Source organism: Dromaius novaehollandiae, chromosome 19 (genome assembly GCF_036370855.1).
Source record: "Dromaius novaehollandiae isolate bDroNov1 chromosome 19, bDroNov1.hap1, whole genome shotgun sequence".
NCBI lineage: Eukaryota > Metazoa > Chordata > Aves > Casuariiformes > Dromaiidae > Dromaius > Dromaius novaehollandiae.
Window position 1 is genome coordinate 9721228 of NC_088116.1, and position 16149 is coordinate 9737376.

Sequence of the window (16149 nt, forward strand, 5' to 3'; positions counted from 1 at the left end):
GCACTAAGAAACATCTAGCTATGTCTGTTATCTTTCTTTACAATGAAGAAGTGGAACCGCTCTCCGGATGCCATGCAGAGCTGCCAAACAAGCCTGACATTTGATGCCTTCCCTTTCAAAATCCCCCTTCGTCTCAAGGCAGCAGCAAGGGGATAGGGAATAAACATAATGCCCGCAGCACAAAAATTGCCATGTCCTTGATCCAGTCGTAAGCGACAGCAGGACAATTTTGGGGACACAAGAGGCTGGTGACTGAAAGACTAAAGAAGTTAAAATGAGCTTTAGGTCCGGGCCCGCGTTACAAAGCAACACGCACGGCCCCGGCGCCCGCAGCCTCCAGCAGGCTGCAGCCAGGGCGGGCAGAGCGGAGGCGCCCAGGCCCGGGCCCGGCCGCAGCCCCGGGGCCGCAGACACTCCGCCCCGGGCCGGGCCGCTCTCGCGCGCCGCGCCGGAGCCTCCCCTCCCGCCGAGCCTCCCTCCGCGGCGGCTCAGCCCCGCGCCGCCCGCGGCCGCCCGCAACAAGGGCGGCCGGGCCGGCGCCGCCTCGGCCCTGTGACGCCGCCGCAGCGCGGCGGGGCCGGCGGCGGCGGCGTGGCGCAGCGCGGCGGAGCGCGGCCCCCTGCGCGCCCGGGCGCGGAGACTTTCCGACAGGCAGCAGCGCGGGCAGCCCCGGCAGGGCGGGGAGCTGGAGACAGGCAGCGCGCGGGGCAGCCCCGGCCCGGGCTGCGCCGTATATAAGTGGCGCGGGGTCCTGCGGGCCCGGTCCTGTCACGCTCGCACGGGGAGGAGGCTGAGGTGGCGATGGCGGATTTTGATCCTTACGACGATCGGGCCTACAGCAGCTTCGGCGGCGGCCGGGGGTGAGCACGGCGCCGCGGGCAGCGCCGGGGCCGCGGCGGGCGGGGCGGCGCTGGGGGCTCCCCGGGGAGCGGAGGGGGGAGGCGGGAGTGGCGCTCGGCTCCCCCCGGCCGGGCGAGCAGAAGGCGCGGCGGGGCCGGGCCTAGCCTGCCCCTTCCCCTGGGGAGATGGCGGGCGGGCGCGGCGGGGGAGCGCCGCCGCTCGGAACCGCCCGCGCCCGGCTCCCCCCGCCGCCCTCCCTCCACTTCCCCTCCCCGGGAGGTGGGGTGAGCCCGGCGGGGCGCGTTTCCCTGCGGCCTTGGAGGCCCCGCTTTGTGAGGCGAGGAGGCGGCTGCGGCGTCCCAGGAAGGGGTCGGGCCGTCTCCCCGCTCCGGGGGGCGAGTGCCGCAGGGTTTAGGGCCTGGCGGCTCGGGAGCGCCGGGAAGGGGCGGGAGGAGGAGGGTGTCGCTGTGTTCCCGCCGGCCAAGAGGCGCACGGAGGGGGGATTTAGGGAGGTGCTGGGACGGAGCCAAGGTGGGCAGAGCCGTGAGGAGCCCCTGCGGGGACAGACCGAGAGAGGGGAGGAGGGAGCTTCCCGCGAAGGGCGGCGAGGGGCCTCGCTTCTGCTCGGCACGGCGAGGTGCCCGGCGGCGGGGGGAGCTGCTGCGGCCCCCGGGCAGGCCGCATTGTGATGCCGACGGCGGGGAGGAAATGGGAGGGCTCTGCGGTGCCTCCGGTCGGGGAGGGCTGCGCTTCTGCGTTATCCGGGGCCGCGGGTGCTGACTCCGGGGCACTGGCCCTTGGGGGTCTGGATCACCTCCCCTTCACAGTGAAGGGGTTGAGGCTGCAGAAAACCCTTTGGGGAGGGCCTGCCAGACCCACCTTTGGGGGATTCTGGAACTGAGCTGTTAAGAGCTCTGCTCCCTCTGAACTTGTGTTACTTAGTCTTTTTTTAAGAGCTACAAAAACAAAAACTAGCAATTATTAAATTGGCTTGAAATCAGGCTAGGAAGATGGAAGTAGCAGTTAAGTTTTCTGAAGGTTGGTGCTGTGCAAGTGTCTGTCTACACTAAAATAAAACAGCCATACAACTGTTGAATAAACTATCTTTCCAAACAAATCTTAACAAATATGTTGCTTTTATAATCTCATCTTCCAAGACACATTTCTGGATCAACAGAGTTCTTGTCCTTTCTTGTGGTTAGAAGAATGTTAGTTTCGTTTTTGAGCCTGTTTAGGCAACAGGGAGGAGCTATTACTGTGATCATGACAGGAATGGTTTTCCTCATCTTTAGAAACATTGACAAGTTTTGTAAACTTAATTTTTAAATTATTTTTTCATGTTCAAACACCCTTTGTGTAGAGATCCCAGAATAAACAGACAATGTAGCCATTTATAATTCTGGTATTTCTTATATTCTGTAATGACCTTGAAAGTGGCACTTGTGTAATAAATCTGGATGCTACTGTACAGTCTATGTTAGACAATGTAGGCATGTTCTATGGAGTTATAAAACTAAAGTTAAAATGTTACTTTAACATTCAGATTTCTTTAATAGAGTACTTCAAGCCTTGCCTGAGAGCAAGTTTGATACTTGTTTTGGTGAACTAAAGGTGTCCTGCTGATCAGTAAATGCCTCTGCAGATGAGGAAGAGTGCACACTGCATTAGCTGTGATTTTAAGCTTTGGATGCTACTAACATTAAAAAAGGATGCAACTTCTACTTGCATCTTATTTATTGCTCTTGCTAGTCACTAGTAACAAACTCATGATGTCAGACCTTAACGGGTCCCTGTATTTTGTACAAAGTCTTGTAATATGCATAGTTTAATGAAAACATGAATTGTGTCCTTGAAGGTTCTGATTAAAGGACCCTTTCTCAACTTAAAATGACTTCTACCCATTTTTAGACCATGTAGAACTGTTGGAATGGTGTAAACTCAATTGAGACTTAATGGTTTCTGTTGAATTTGCATTTGAAATAACAATTGACCTGTATGGAGAGTTAATATAAGGTTTAAGTGAGATGCATAGAAAACTGATTAACTCCTAGCAAGCTCTAATACATCTAAAACATCTCTTAGGCTTTTCAAAATTGTTGTGGAAGAAACAAAAGAATATAGCTGTGGCCTGATGATACTGGAAATTTTGCTGCTTCTGAGATGTCTGGTAGTGTGTTAATAGTATCATGCTTCTGCTCTTCACATTATGCAAAAGCCACTTTACTCCAGATGGAAGCTGTGCCGCTAACATTAAATAGCGAAGGCTTAACATAAAAGATGCTGGTGTTTTGAAGTCCAGAATTTGACACCAAAATCTGTATGTAAGAGTACTGTGGCCTCGCTGAGACTCTCTGAACATCTGTAGAGCTTCTTAGAGTTGAAGGCAACTATGAGCATTTGTCAACCCTGATTTGCTGGCAGGCTGTTTAGTTAGGTGTGGTTTTAAGCACTGGGCTTAACAATGCTGGCGACTTTACTTGAAGGTTGAACGTCATCTGCTGAAGTGTTGTACAAGTAAGTGGAAACAGAGAGCCAGTCTGTTTTGGCATGTTGGAACTTGTGTCTTACCCATTTAGTGTTAATAAATGTTTCCTAATTTTGTAGGCTCAAGTAAGCTTTTCTTGAGAAGACTTGTGATGCTGTTGTACAGATGTACTGGATTGCTTGAATAAACTAAGTGCATATTTAGAGTTATAGTCTGGAGACTCTTGACACTTGCATCCTGCTGAGCCTCATGGCATCTGTAGTAAAATACTAACTTTGGAATCTGATTAGGTTGTTGTCTCTGTAATAATAAAAAGATAAATACTGAACTATTGTTTTGATCCTCAGTCGAAAGGCTTTTAAACTCAAATACTGGCTTTCCAAAAGATGAGCCTTTGACAGATTTTGGTTCCTGGAGAGGATAACCTAGACTTTCTAAAACAGTTGCTTCAAAATGATAATTGGATTGTTACTCCTTCCCCACTAGAGATATTTGCTTCTGCCTTTGCTAGAAGCAAGCTTTCTTATTTTGCTTTCCTCTTCAGTTTTCTGAAAAAGAAGAAATCAGTGTTCCATGTTTCTTAAGGCTCCCATGTTAAGATGACATAATTATTACATAATTGTTTGAGCTAAAGTTATACCGAGTGGAGATATCACATACCCATTTAACATTTTGGTGTTGACCTGATTCACTTAGTTCAGAAATGTTCTTAATTATGGTTGACTTTTGTCCTATTATTATGAGTGTCTTTCCACCTCATTATTTGGTTATTGATATCAGAAGTCAGTTTTATTTTTGGGCTCTTTTTTGTTTTAAAAAATGTAGGGAAGCGTAGAAACAGTTTCTTAACTACTGTAGCCATACCTAGATTCTGTGGGAAATTCAGTTTGGAACCTAAGTAAGAACCACTGCTGCTAGATGAAGACCAAAATACCTAATATATACGTTTGATAACTGATGTCTGAGTGTATCAAATTAAAACAGACTACTTTTTTCCTGACTTAATATCAGTAGGCTTTGCATAATAGGGCATTGATTTGCACACCCCACCACCACCACCGAAATCCTTGTATGTTAGTAGAAACAAAGTTTATCAGCAGAACAAAATTAAATTGCTTTAGGGATTGTTGATTGTGAACTTGAGGGTGTGGTTTCAGAAGCAGTTAGAACTGATCCAAGCAGAGGTTGCCGTTGAAAGCTGTAGTTCCTGCCCTGGCTGCCCTGGCTGCCCTGGCTTTCATTCTTTTCCTCCTGTGTTGGCACAAGTGCCTTGCAGCTGGCCAGATCACCTCATTGATCTGGCTGAGCATTTATTTTTAGGGTGAGTTTTCAGATGAATCAGCTCACTGATTGAAATGCCTGGCAGTCCAAAGAACATGACAAGAACACACAGAAGGGAACATTCCTTTTAAGCTTTAAGTGATTCTGATGTTCCTGATAATTTATAGCCAAAATATTAATTTTTGTATTCCAAATGTGTGGTATTTTAATAGTTTGTTCATAAGCCTGCAGGTGAGCATTGGGAGTGAAGTCATGGAACTGATTTTACGTGCTGCAGAACTCTTTAGAAGGATAGCTCTGCTTTCTTGGAGTTCCTTCTTAACTTTAGTCATAAGAATGCTTTATTTTAATTCTGCTATACATATACAAGCACCTGAACAATGGCAGCTTTTGTTCTTGAGTATGTTTCTGACTCCGGATTACTTGTGGATGAGACAAAGGTAGCTAAATATAGTTAAAAATGCAAACTTATGAACTTAAGTGGATACTAATATTAAAAATTCTGTATGTGTAGCAGCATGCTCTTTTGGTGTCAATTGACTCCTGGACGGAGCTGCTACTAGGAATAGGCATAAATGACAGGCTTGTCTACAAAGTGTTAACAGAAATTTTGAATAAGTTTTCTTATCGGATTCATTAGCAATAATAGAATACTTATTCTGAGATGCAAAACAAAGACGGACAACAATTACATTGCTTGCAGTATGCATGCAGGCAGCCAGAATAAATTGGAACAATAAAATTACTGGATAGGCCTTTGGCAGACTAAACTTAAAGAAGTCTAATCAGTCCATGTCACAGTAGCTCATCCTGGTTTGGTACACCTTGTGTTCCACTGTGCTCTTAAATGTGCAGTGAGCCTCTGGGGAAGGGTGCAGACATGAGCAAAACCCAGTAAAAGTAAGGTATTAAAGAACAGAACATGAGCAAAGTAGTACACAAAGCATCTCTGGCAAGAAGTCAAAATGCTGCTCAGGCAGGGGAAAAGCTATTGGAATCAGTGGTAATGGCATCTAGTCTAGAAGTCCTGCAAAGCTGTTTTGACTTAAGGTTGCCTTGTGCCCATGATAAAAATCTTGTGTGTGGGGGAGGAGGGGGTGTTGTAGTGTTTTTTTATCCTCTCCCTGTAAAGGTGATCAAAGTTAGCTAGCTTTAAAAGCTTAGGCTCTACAGGAAATGAATGTTCCTGTGGATGTGTTGTGTTAATAGAGTAAAGAACTCAGTTGATACAGCCTAGTTTCTCAGCAAACCAGTGCTGATAGCCTTAACTGAGACTAGAGAAAAGGTAGGAAAGGGCAACCTAATCTTCCTCAGTCTGTAACTCACAAGCCACGAAGAAGAAATAAACTTCCAAGTATCCCTTAAATTCTTGGTTACTCTGCTTTGGAGTGTCTTGCTCAACTAAGCTTTTTACTGTGTGTTCAGTTAGAGCATTCCAGCCCAGGCACCCTTTAGGTATCTGACAGCTGGTTCTGGCAATAACTTTTCAGAGCTAGAAGATGCTTCTGCTAAGCTAAACACTGCTGAAATAATTTAGATGGCTGTGGAGTGTATGTTGATAATATACTATGTGGTTGAAAGCATTGTCTAGTTTAATTTCAGAATAAGATGAAGAGGCTGTGCCATGCAATTATTTCTTTACTGCTGTGAATTATTTTTATGTTTCAGTCTGGAATGTATTTTGGGGGGCAAGGAATGGATGGGGACAGTGCAGATAACTTTATGTTGCAGTCTTTTCAGTGGATTATGATAAGAGGAAGTTTGTTCATTGTTTCATTACTGAGTTCACCTGCAGCGTACTTAAAGATACTGTTCATTTGTTTACCCCCTGAAGTACTGATCAGACAATACTAAAAAGGAGCTGGCCAATACTCGGGGTGGCAGGTGCAGGCAAAAGGATGGAACAACTAACTAGTTGTGGAAAACTCCATTTCCAAAGTCAAACAGCATCTGAACCATGCTATATACTACATTACTAGCTGTATTGGGAATCAAGTGCCAGAGACTAACTGTGCTTTTTCAACAGGTCTCGTGGTGGTGGCCTTGGTTCCCGCAAACAGAAAGAGCTGCCGACAGAACCCCCTTTCACAGCATATGTGGGAAATCTACCCTTCAACACTGTTCAAGGAGACATAGATGCTATCTTCAAGGATCTCAGTGTAAGGAGTGTACGACTAGTCAGAGACAAGGAAACAGACAAATTTAAAGGTGAGTATTCAGAACTGTTGTAGATGGCTAAATACAGGGAAATGGATGTACTTCTAAAGTTGTTTTAGTGGTGAATTTCAGTCTCTGCTCTAAAGCCCAGTTAGCTTGTCAGTGTGGGTTTGTTCTTCCATGTTGGCTTATGCAGGTTTGTCTTTCACTAACAAACATCTCATTTGAGTGAGATTCACTGTTACCTCCATCATATTAAGATATAAATTAAGACAGGTGAGAAGAGTTAATATTTGCCTTGCCTTAAAAGGGCTTTCTCAAATCTTGCTTGTCTTGTACGAATTATAACAAACCTGAAGTGCCTGACCTGCTTAAGTTCCATGATATTAAAGTCTTGAGTACCCCCACAGTCTTCTCTAGCTCAAGGCTCCCGTTGATCCCCCTGTGTCTTTTGGTGGGTAGGGAAGAAAAGCAATTAGGCCATTCAGGCAATAGTATTACAGGAAGCAAATGTTTTAGGTAGGTGTCAGGCTTTTCCATTGGAGCTGTGGCCATGGGAAGAGGACTATATTATTTCTAAGCTATTTCTTTAAAGAGGAAAAGGCTTAACTTGGGTAACAGAGGGTCTCAGAAAAGAAATAGCAAACTCGCTAAATGATGTGGTGATGCCAAATTAGGCTGCTGTTTGAGCAGGTGCTTCAGCTTCTTGTTAAAACATGCTAGCAATCAAACATCAGTGTCCAACTAAATAGCTGATTAAAGGCATAGATCAAAGCTAATCTGTAATGAGAACCTGTGGTAAAGGAAACTAATTGAAGTCTTAGCATTTGTGTAGTGTCCATATGAAGAGCTATATTGCAGGATTTGTCCCAGCTGTTAATAGGCAGAGGTAATACATTTGTCCTTAGTGATGTCTGGTTCCTGAGTGGTGTACATCTTGCACTTATCCTAGCTCATGGCTGAAAGGAGGGAGACTGTTAGCAGATATGTAGGAAGAGAAACTTGTTATAAATGGCTCTTCAATTGCTGGTATTAACTTGTGAGGCTCTCCTTACAGGATTTTGTTACGTAGAGTTTGATGAGGTGGAGTCACTCAAGGAAGCTCTTACGTATGATGGTGCAGTAAGTACACTTCCAATTAATTTGTGAAACAAAGATGAGCACAAGTCTCAGACTCCTTGGATGCTTATCTGGCAAGTTCTGAAGAGATGCTCTTTCATTTGACAGCTTTTGGGTGACCGATCACTCCGAGTGGACATAGCAGAAGGCAGAAAACAGGATAAAGGTGGTTTTGGCTTCAGAAAAGGTGGTGGGCCTGATGACAGAGGTGACTTTCTTTTTTCTAAATATTTTCTTTAAATATAACAGTTATCACTTCTGATGCTAACTAATGCTAAGACAAGGCATGCAAGTAAATCTCCCATGAAGAGTATATGGAAGTAGAAATTGTATATATTCCTTTCTAACCTAGTTGTTGCTGCTCCTGAGATGTCTGGAATAGATGCGCTTTGTGTCCAAAAGCTGAATATGTTGTTGCTCCTAGCCCAGGAAGTGAGACCAATACCCCTAGTAATGTACGGTGTCTTGCAGAGGACGATCATAAGCCCAACAGTCTGATCTGCTACTATTTTATTTTATTTTTTTCGTTAAGAAAACGAGTAAGCTAAGTAAATACAAACATACAAGTAAATAACTTGTAATGTTTCATGTTCCAGTGTAAAAAAAAAAAAAAAATAGGCTTTGCCATAGTCATAAAGCCTACTGGAACTAGACTCAAGTACATTTCTAAATGTCTGTATATTAAAGAAGCTTTTCTGACCACACATTCTTGGTTAACTTAAACTCACCTTTTGTTACTATCCAGTGGAACTAGGTAAATACTGAAACTAAAGGATTTTCCAGCAGCATGACTTTGGCTATTAAAGGACTGAAACTTTGGTTTGGTATCCCCTTGATCAGTCTTTCCCACAGCTTCAGATCTGAACACAATTGTGACTTTTTTCCTAGGAATGGGAGGAGGTTCCCGAGAATCCAGAGGAGGTGGATGGGATTCCAGAGATGACTTCAATTCTGGTATCAGTATTAACACTTATACAGATAGGCAGCCTAAAAAGCACAGAAATGTTCTCATTCTCATGTCAGCTACATTTGTCCCCATTTGCTGTTTTGACTTACTATATGCCAACTTTAGACATCCTACAGTTGCAGTGGGATCCTTCTGGGGAAACTTCTGTTGCTTTATAACAGAAGAAGGTCTTGACTGTAAATTTTATGAAACAATCTTAAATGGTAGAATAGTTTCTCGGATGTAGTTATGTTGCCTAGATTTTAAGGACTACATTTCTCAGACATAAGACAAAGTACATTTCTGAATAGTAGCAGAAGCAGACAAATCATGGAGCAAAACTGATACCAGTGCTGTATTCTCTTGAAGCAAAGGCTTTCACTGTCTTTAGAAGGAGATGTAACATCCCTATGTGTGCATCCATTAAATAATAAATGACTTCAAGGACATGTCAGGGTTCCAAAGCACTTCTAAATGCAAAATGCTCCTGAAAGCTCTAGGTCTGTTATGGCAGCACACCACTGAGCTTGCTGAGTCAAAGGTAGCGTTGGAGCTGCCATGTTTGTTTTTGGCTTCTGGTTATCAAAACAGTTTCCTAGTTATTAGACTCAGGTGACATTAATGCAATTGCTTATGTCCTCTGAAATAATGGGTTTGGTCCATTTTCTGATGGGGAGATGCTGGCAAGCGCTAACTTTGCGATGTCTGTCTCTGCATGAATGGAATGGATGAAGTACAAGGAGCAGATAACAAAGCATACTATCTCCATTAGCATGAAACTTGACGCATGGTGCTGGAGAAAGAAAGCTTGCTACAGTGCTATGCTTAACCTGCCTTCATAGCTAAGCATTATGGTGCCTTAGCCTTGCACCTTTTTTGTTGACTTCTTTAAATACAAACATTTCAGCTAGTTAGATGCTGGGTGAGTCACTTCTGCACCAAAAGTTTAGCATCTAAGTCTTATTTAGCTGCTACAGAAGCTTTTCTTCTCAGGTTATACTGCCTTGCTCTGGATCTGGTCTTCAGAGATTGCCATTCTGGTACAGAAGGAAGGAACAGTTCTACAACTCTGCCAAGTATTCTGAAGTGCAGGGGAAAAATCTCAGATAGGAACAAAACAACTTTCTCTTCCAGGAAGCTTCTGAAAAACTGAATATATTCCCCTTTTGGTATCCTGCTAGTCTGAAATATCTTCCTCCTGTTGAATGCAGATGGCAGAGGGAGATATGCTAAAATAGTCATTGGTACAGAGAATGGAACTCTGGTCAGTGACAGTTCTTGATGTTTTCCTTCCTTTTTGATACGTACACTGAAGAAATGCAGTGAACTTCATATTTAGTCTGAATTGTTTTTTTCTAACTTTCGCTTGTCTGGTAAATGTCTGCTTAGTGTAGTAAAACATCTGTGAGGTTTCACTTTTTCAAAGGTCATTGACATCTAGTCATATTATAACTGGGAAGCCCTGGTGGTCTGTTGGTCTCTTTTTTAAAGGCTCCTTTTTTGAGGACTGTATCTGTGTTACTTCTTCCTAGCTCTTTTCTCATTTGCTCTGCTCTTATAAATTTTATGTTAAGGCTGTAGCCAGTGTGATCAAACTGCTTCTACTGTAGTCTGTGAGTTCACCTAATGGTGTTAACAGTCTGAAGCTGAAGGTCATATTTAACCTCATTTGGTGACTCTCACTCTCGAAGATTGAGTATGAAATAAATGTCTAGATGGATAAAGCAGGCTCTGAACTTTGGGATAGCATACTTGGTTTCAGATGGAATCTGTATGACTTTTCCAGATTGTATTAGAGATCTGTGAAGCAATCTGTCTACAGACAAAGGCTCTTGGTAAAGTCTCAATGCAGCATCTTGGACTGACAACAATGACATGCAAGGTTTTCCAGTCACTCAGATAAAAAAAAAATCTAGGTTGGAAGCATTGTAAAATGTGTTCTTTAAATTCACCATCTTCCTTCTTCAGGATTCAAAGATGATGACTTCTTGGGAGGTCGGGGTAGAGGAACTCGTCCTGGAGACCGGCGACCACCTGGTGCCTCAATGGGAACTGGTGGCACTGGTCGCTTCAGAGATATGCCTCCCCTTCGTGGATCTTCCATGGACTTCAGAGAGCCAACAGAAGGTAAACCAGAAAATCTTCTGTAATTCAGCCTGCCTTCCTTTAGGAAGGAAACTCCTGCTTTCTTCCTTAGGTTAAAGCAGCTATCCATGATAGACAAATCTTAATCCTGATGTTTTTTTTCTTTCAGAGGAAAGAGCACAGCGGCCCCGACTTCAGCTCAAACCTCGAACAGTTGCTACTCCCCTCAATCAAGTAGCCAACCCCAACTCTGCTATCTTTGGTGGAGCCAAGCCCCGAGAGGAAGTAGTAAAAGAGCACGACTGAGCTTGGGGTTGAGAGGGAATGGGGAGGCGGGAGAAAAAGCAAGACAGTACAGAGTGACTAGCTCTGCTGGAATGTCAACCCTGCAGTTTACCATTCCTGCCATCTGGCATTTGTCCTCTTTGAAACCGAAAACACAGAGCTTGTGAATGCATGTCAGCTGTTAACAAGTGGTTTTTAGTACGTTCTTGGCTTTGCTGTATCTAGTGCCTGCTTTGTGCTGAGTTTCCCTCTTCTGTTTCCTTCTGAGCAGCACAGTTGCCAGCAGATAAGGCAGTGTAGCTGCTTCCACCAGTGTGGTCTCTGGACAAAGGTGCTGCTTCACTTCCTCCTTTCTGGGTTTGTTTTACTTTAGAAGCACAGGTTAGACTTAGTTATTACCCTGTATTGTTTCCTTTTACTTCCTCAGTGCTCCTCTTCTGACCTGCATGTCTTGTTCTGTATTGCTGTGGCTCTGAAGAGGAAAGCTGGAGAGTCCAGACAGGTTGAACAGTTAGAGTAACTTACAGTTCTAACCATGTAGTGAGATACCATTTCTGACAACTGATGATAAGAGTTATTGTATACAGCAGAGTTCTTCATAAAACTAAGGGGGATAACTGCCCTTTTACACAGTTCACTGTGAAATACCAACTTAATAGATGCAAATAAAACTAGCTGAGAAGAAACCTGGTGAATAGGTGGAGTCTCTCTGGATAAAGCATCTGCCAGTAGACTTGCTGCTGGCTGGCTATTGACTTCAAAATGGTATAATACTACACCTCTGAGCTCAAGGTTAGTGCTGCAAAAAAGTGCCTGTTTGAGCACAACTCCTCACTGGCTCTTCCTGCTTACATTTCTTTGGGTTTTACATGTTTGGTAAATTTTTAAATGAAGTTTCTACAAATAAAATTGACTTTTTTATTTTTGTTTAAGGAGTGTATACTTTGCCATGCAGTATGTAATTGCCATTATCCTCTATTTCTTTACCCAGTGGTGTGCAGTTTGAAGACCTCTGCTTTCAGAATACCTTGAAAATGGGCAGATAAGAATTCATTATGCTTTAGGTTCTGCTCATGTAGAAGTTTGGGTAAAAAGCATCTCTAGTTGCCACATCTCTCTGAACTAGAAATGTTTCTCGCCACTGTTCCTGGGAGTGTGTGTGTGGGAGGAGGGAGGTGAGGGGAAGGGGAGGTTGGAGCAAAGGGGGAGAGAGTATTCATGTTTAAAAACAAAACCTGGATCTAAACACTCTGTAGATATGTCTGCATGAGAAGAACTCTTGGGCCCCTATTGCTAGTGCTGACAGCTTTCAGATAAAGCAGCCAACACCAGAGTACTTGCAAGAGGAGTTCGGAAGCATGGCTGCTTCGCTGCGAGCCTCACTGCTAGTAGTGAATTTCTTCCTTAAAGTTAACTTTGTCACATCAGAGTCCCAGCAATTTACAGAACTACTCTTTCCTTCCTTCTGCCTGTCACTTAATCTGCTTCTGAGATAAGAACCATTTGTCTAACACTAATACTTAATTTAAGACAGACATGCATTTGTGTGGTTGTATTCCAAACCAATGATTGACCTATTTACATCTTCAATGTGGAAAAGATTTTAAGAACAAAATTCCCATATAAAAACTCACCTCTAGTCAAGACAGTTGACTTTTAAATGTAAAAAAAAAAAAAGAAAAAAGAAAAAGGAAAAAAAAATTCCAAACACTTAACACATTCTGCTTCATAACAAAATAAATTTATGGATATGGTATTTTGTGAATGATCTTTTAAATAAAAGAAAACATTAAGTAATATTTAACATTGGTCTTTATTTGAGTCTGCTATAGCTTGTTTTTTCTCCAATTCTCCAACACTGAGTTAATTTGGAAATTTGGTTGCCTAAATCTTACAGGCCAGCTGTACCAGCCCCACTTCTTATACACATGGAGGGTGGGAGGGGAGAAAGCAGGAGGAATCTAATTTAGACAAGTGCTGGGAATGTGCAGGTGACAGAAAACTTGGGCATATGGAAGTAAGCCCAAGTTCTTTGTCCTGTGGCTTCTGTATAACCTCAATTATATTGTGAAGGCAATTGCTAGGCAAAGTTTGGAAGTTTTATAGTTTGCCATTTGTATAGCTCTTGGTACCCTTTCTTTTCTAGAAGCTGGGTTCTGTTAACATCTCAACAAAATCCTCTGCCTGGTAAAGGACTAAACTGTGTGACCTCCCCATTTGAGTAGTGAACAGTTTAATGTAGTGTCCTCATGTGCTATGACAAAAAGTGAAAAGATCCGTTTGCTGATACTTTTCCCAGTTTCTCCCAAGCTTTTGGCAGAGTCTTTTCCCACTAGACATAACTGTTAATGAGACTGTTGCCTTTTGTCTTTGGAGTAGTGCATGCTGCAGGGTAAGTTAAAAGAGAGAGAGACATGTTTTTATTGAGGAAACAAGCTCTGACCTTCCTGCTGGACTTAATGCTTTCTGTTGCATGAAAGGATGGAAAGTGTGCCTGCCTTCCAGCTATTCAGTCCAACCTCTGTCTTTAGACTTGCTCTTAGGACAGCTTGAGCCAAGAGTCCAGATCCTGCTCTGGAGCATCATGCTGAGACCTTGTGTACTAGCACCTGACTGTCCTATATGAATAGACTTGAGGTGCAAGGGTAGGGCTAGCTGGCTGGAGATGGAAGGTAGTTCAGCCGCCCCTGCAAGACTTGCTCATAGCTGGTCTTTCAAACCTTGTAGTGGTGGAAGCATTGCTCTGTTTCATTGCTCTGCATGGAGAAAAACAACACTGTTTTGTGAGATGGTAAAGAGGGGAAAAATGGCTCATCTTGTTCCAGTAAATAGTGTTCTGTACCTATTAATCCTTGTTTGGTCAATGATTTCCCAGTAGTGAAAAGCACTTGATGGAGATACTGTTTAATATCTCTTTTGAACAGTGTTCCTTGGATGCAAGCATTAATGAGTTGCCTGGTTTCTTTGGAGTATCCTGCCTTATGTTTCTATGGTTTAGGGTCAGACTCCTCCATTCCTTTTTCTCTTCCCTCTTCAAAGACTTGCTTAATTGATCACCATTCTCAAACTAATTAAATTATTCCAGCAGAGAAATATCAAAGTAGCTCATGTTGGCAGCTGACAAAATGATTTTCTTATGAACATGGCATTTACATTTTATAGGAAGAAGCAGGATTTGCTCCCTCCTACCAGCAAAATGCGGTTAATGCTTAGACTGTGACATAATTTACCTGCAGCTTTAAGCTAAACATAGCATGACAAACCTTGACCGATAAGGTTACCAGCAGTGCCAACAAATAGATAATTCACTTTCTGGCTGTTTGTATTCTCGCAGTTAATTTTGGTGGTTGTGCAGAACTTTCTTGAAGCTTGAGCTTAAATGTCAGGAATGTGGCAGACAGGTTTTGGAACTGAAGTTGATTAAGGCATGGCACTGCTTTGCTACCACAGAAAGTGCTTTATCCTGTTTCTCCAATTGGGTTGCACCTGGTGAAGGTGGCTGGTATGGCATCTCTGGAAGAGCTGAGGGAGAAACTGCAGGAATAAGTAGCATCTAACATGCTGCTGAACTACACTCTCAACCACAGGGGAAAAAAAAAAAAACACTGAGCCCCCAAACCCAGGAGTGGTCCCGGGAGAGCTAATCGCAGCAGTCTGGTACTGGCCCTGCGTGTGGCTTGCCGGCTCATTGAGCTGGGAGGTCTGGTCCAGCATCCAAGCAGGCTCTTCATGTTTGTGGTCGTGAATGCTGTTCTGTTGGCTGGAGAAACAAGTGGAAGAGTTCAAATGATGGACTGGTGATTGAATCAAGTCAAAATTAAGCCCTTGAGGGTGACTTACTTGCTTTTCTAAAGCAGCAACATGTTGTTAGCCTACTACCAAGATACACTGATACACTGGGACTACTAATGAGTTTCCAGCGTCGACCATGTATTTCAGAAGTTCTGCTAGGCGTACCAGAGCTGGTTGTGACAGAGAGGTCTTGACCAAGACTCACTGTCCCAGTGCAATTTTGGATGATGCTGGTATTTTTTCAATCTTTATGTTAATATTATTATAGTTTCAATCCTGACTTTAGCACAGAGTATAGTAGGAGCATATTTGCTACCTGTAGTATTAGCTGCTGGTTTGTCTTCAGAAAAGATAAAATCTTGAGTATTTTAGAACAAATCCTATGATATTGCAACTCTACCTTTTTTGTAGAAAAAATGTAATACTAAAGCGGGCAGAATTCTGCAGTGCATGAGTGACCCCTTCATCGCAGCAGTCAAGGGTAGTAACTCTCAGAGCAGCCCTTGTCCTGCCGACTGCTTTGAACAAAGCTATTTGGAGCAACTTTTTCCCAGGGATCTCATTGTTCATCTGGAGCATGTCCTTGGACAAACGCTGCGCGTGTCAAGTTTGCTCCAAACAGTACAGTTTAAAGCCAGACATAGGTCACTGGTTTTCTAAACTGACCTCATTCCTTCTCGCTGTGTGGAAATACCTCCTGTGATTTTTCAGACTGGCTTTCAGCAAGAACCCAGTCAATGAGCAGTTACCTGCGGGCTGCTTTACATTTGTGCTGAAGTTTGTGCTTTATATTCTGGTGGTATTTTACTGTGTTTCACTAGCAGCAAAGGCTCTGAAGGAATGAGGGTGTTAGCATTTATCCTGACATACTCCAGTGCAGAATCAATTATTTTTGCAGTTCTCAAGGGCATTTCTTTGGACTTGATTCCTGAGATGCAATTTTTGGGTGTTGCTTGTCTTAAATTTTCAGAAAGGGGAGTTGCTGTGGCTGAAGAGGAATTTGATTTCCAGCTGAGATAGGAATTTTCTAATCTGGTAGCTGAATCCTTCCTCTTAAATGCCACTTTACCCATTACATGATTTTAAGGAATCAAGTATATATAATGTTGCAGCAGTTTTCTGTAGCATGGACCATCTTTTACTAGGTGCGTAAATTTTA

General features: G+C 43.4%; 1 protein-coding gene across 2 annotated transcripts; it reads left to right on the forward strand.

Annotated features, from left to right (window-relative positions):
- The first annotated feature begins 713 nt into the window (after positions 1–713).
- EIF4H (eukaryotic translation initiation factor 4H) lies at positions 714–12997 on the forward strand. Of its 2 annotated transcripts, XM_026107191.2 has the most exons (7): positions 715–860; positions 6633–6814; positions 7821–7885; positions 7991–8090; positions 8771–8836; positions 10797–10955; positions 11083–12997. In XM_026107191.2, the coding sequence occupies exons 1-7, from the start codon at positions 802–804 to the stop codon at positions 11217–11219; spliced, it is 768 nt and encodes a 255-aa protein (XP_025962976.1). In that variant the 5' UTR covers positions 715–801; the 3' UTR covers positions 11220–12997. The 2 variants fall into 2 exon arrangements, with proteins under 2 accessions (XP_025962977.1, XP_025962976.1); XM_026107192.2 differs by lacking the exon at positions 8771–8836 and having other exon boundaries at positions 714–860.
- The last annotated feature ends 3152 nt before the right edge of the window (positions 12998–16149 follow it).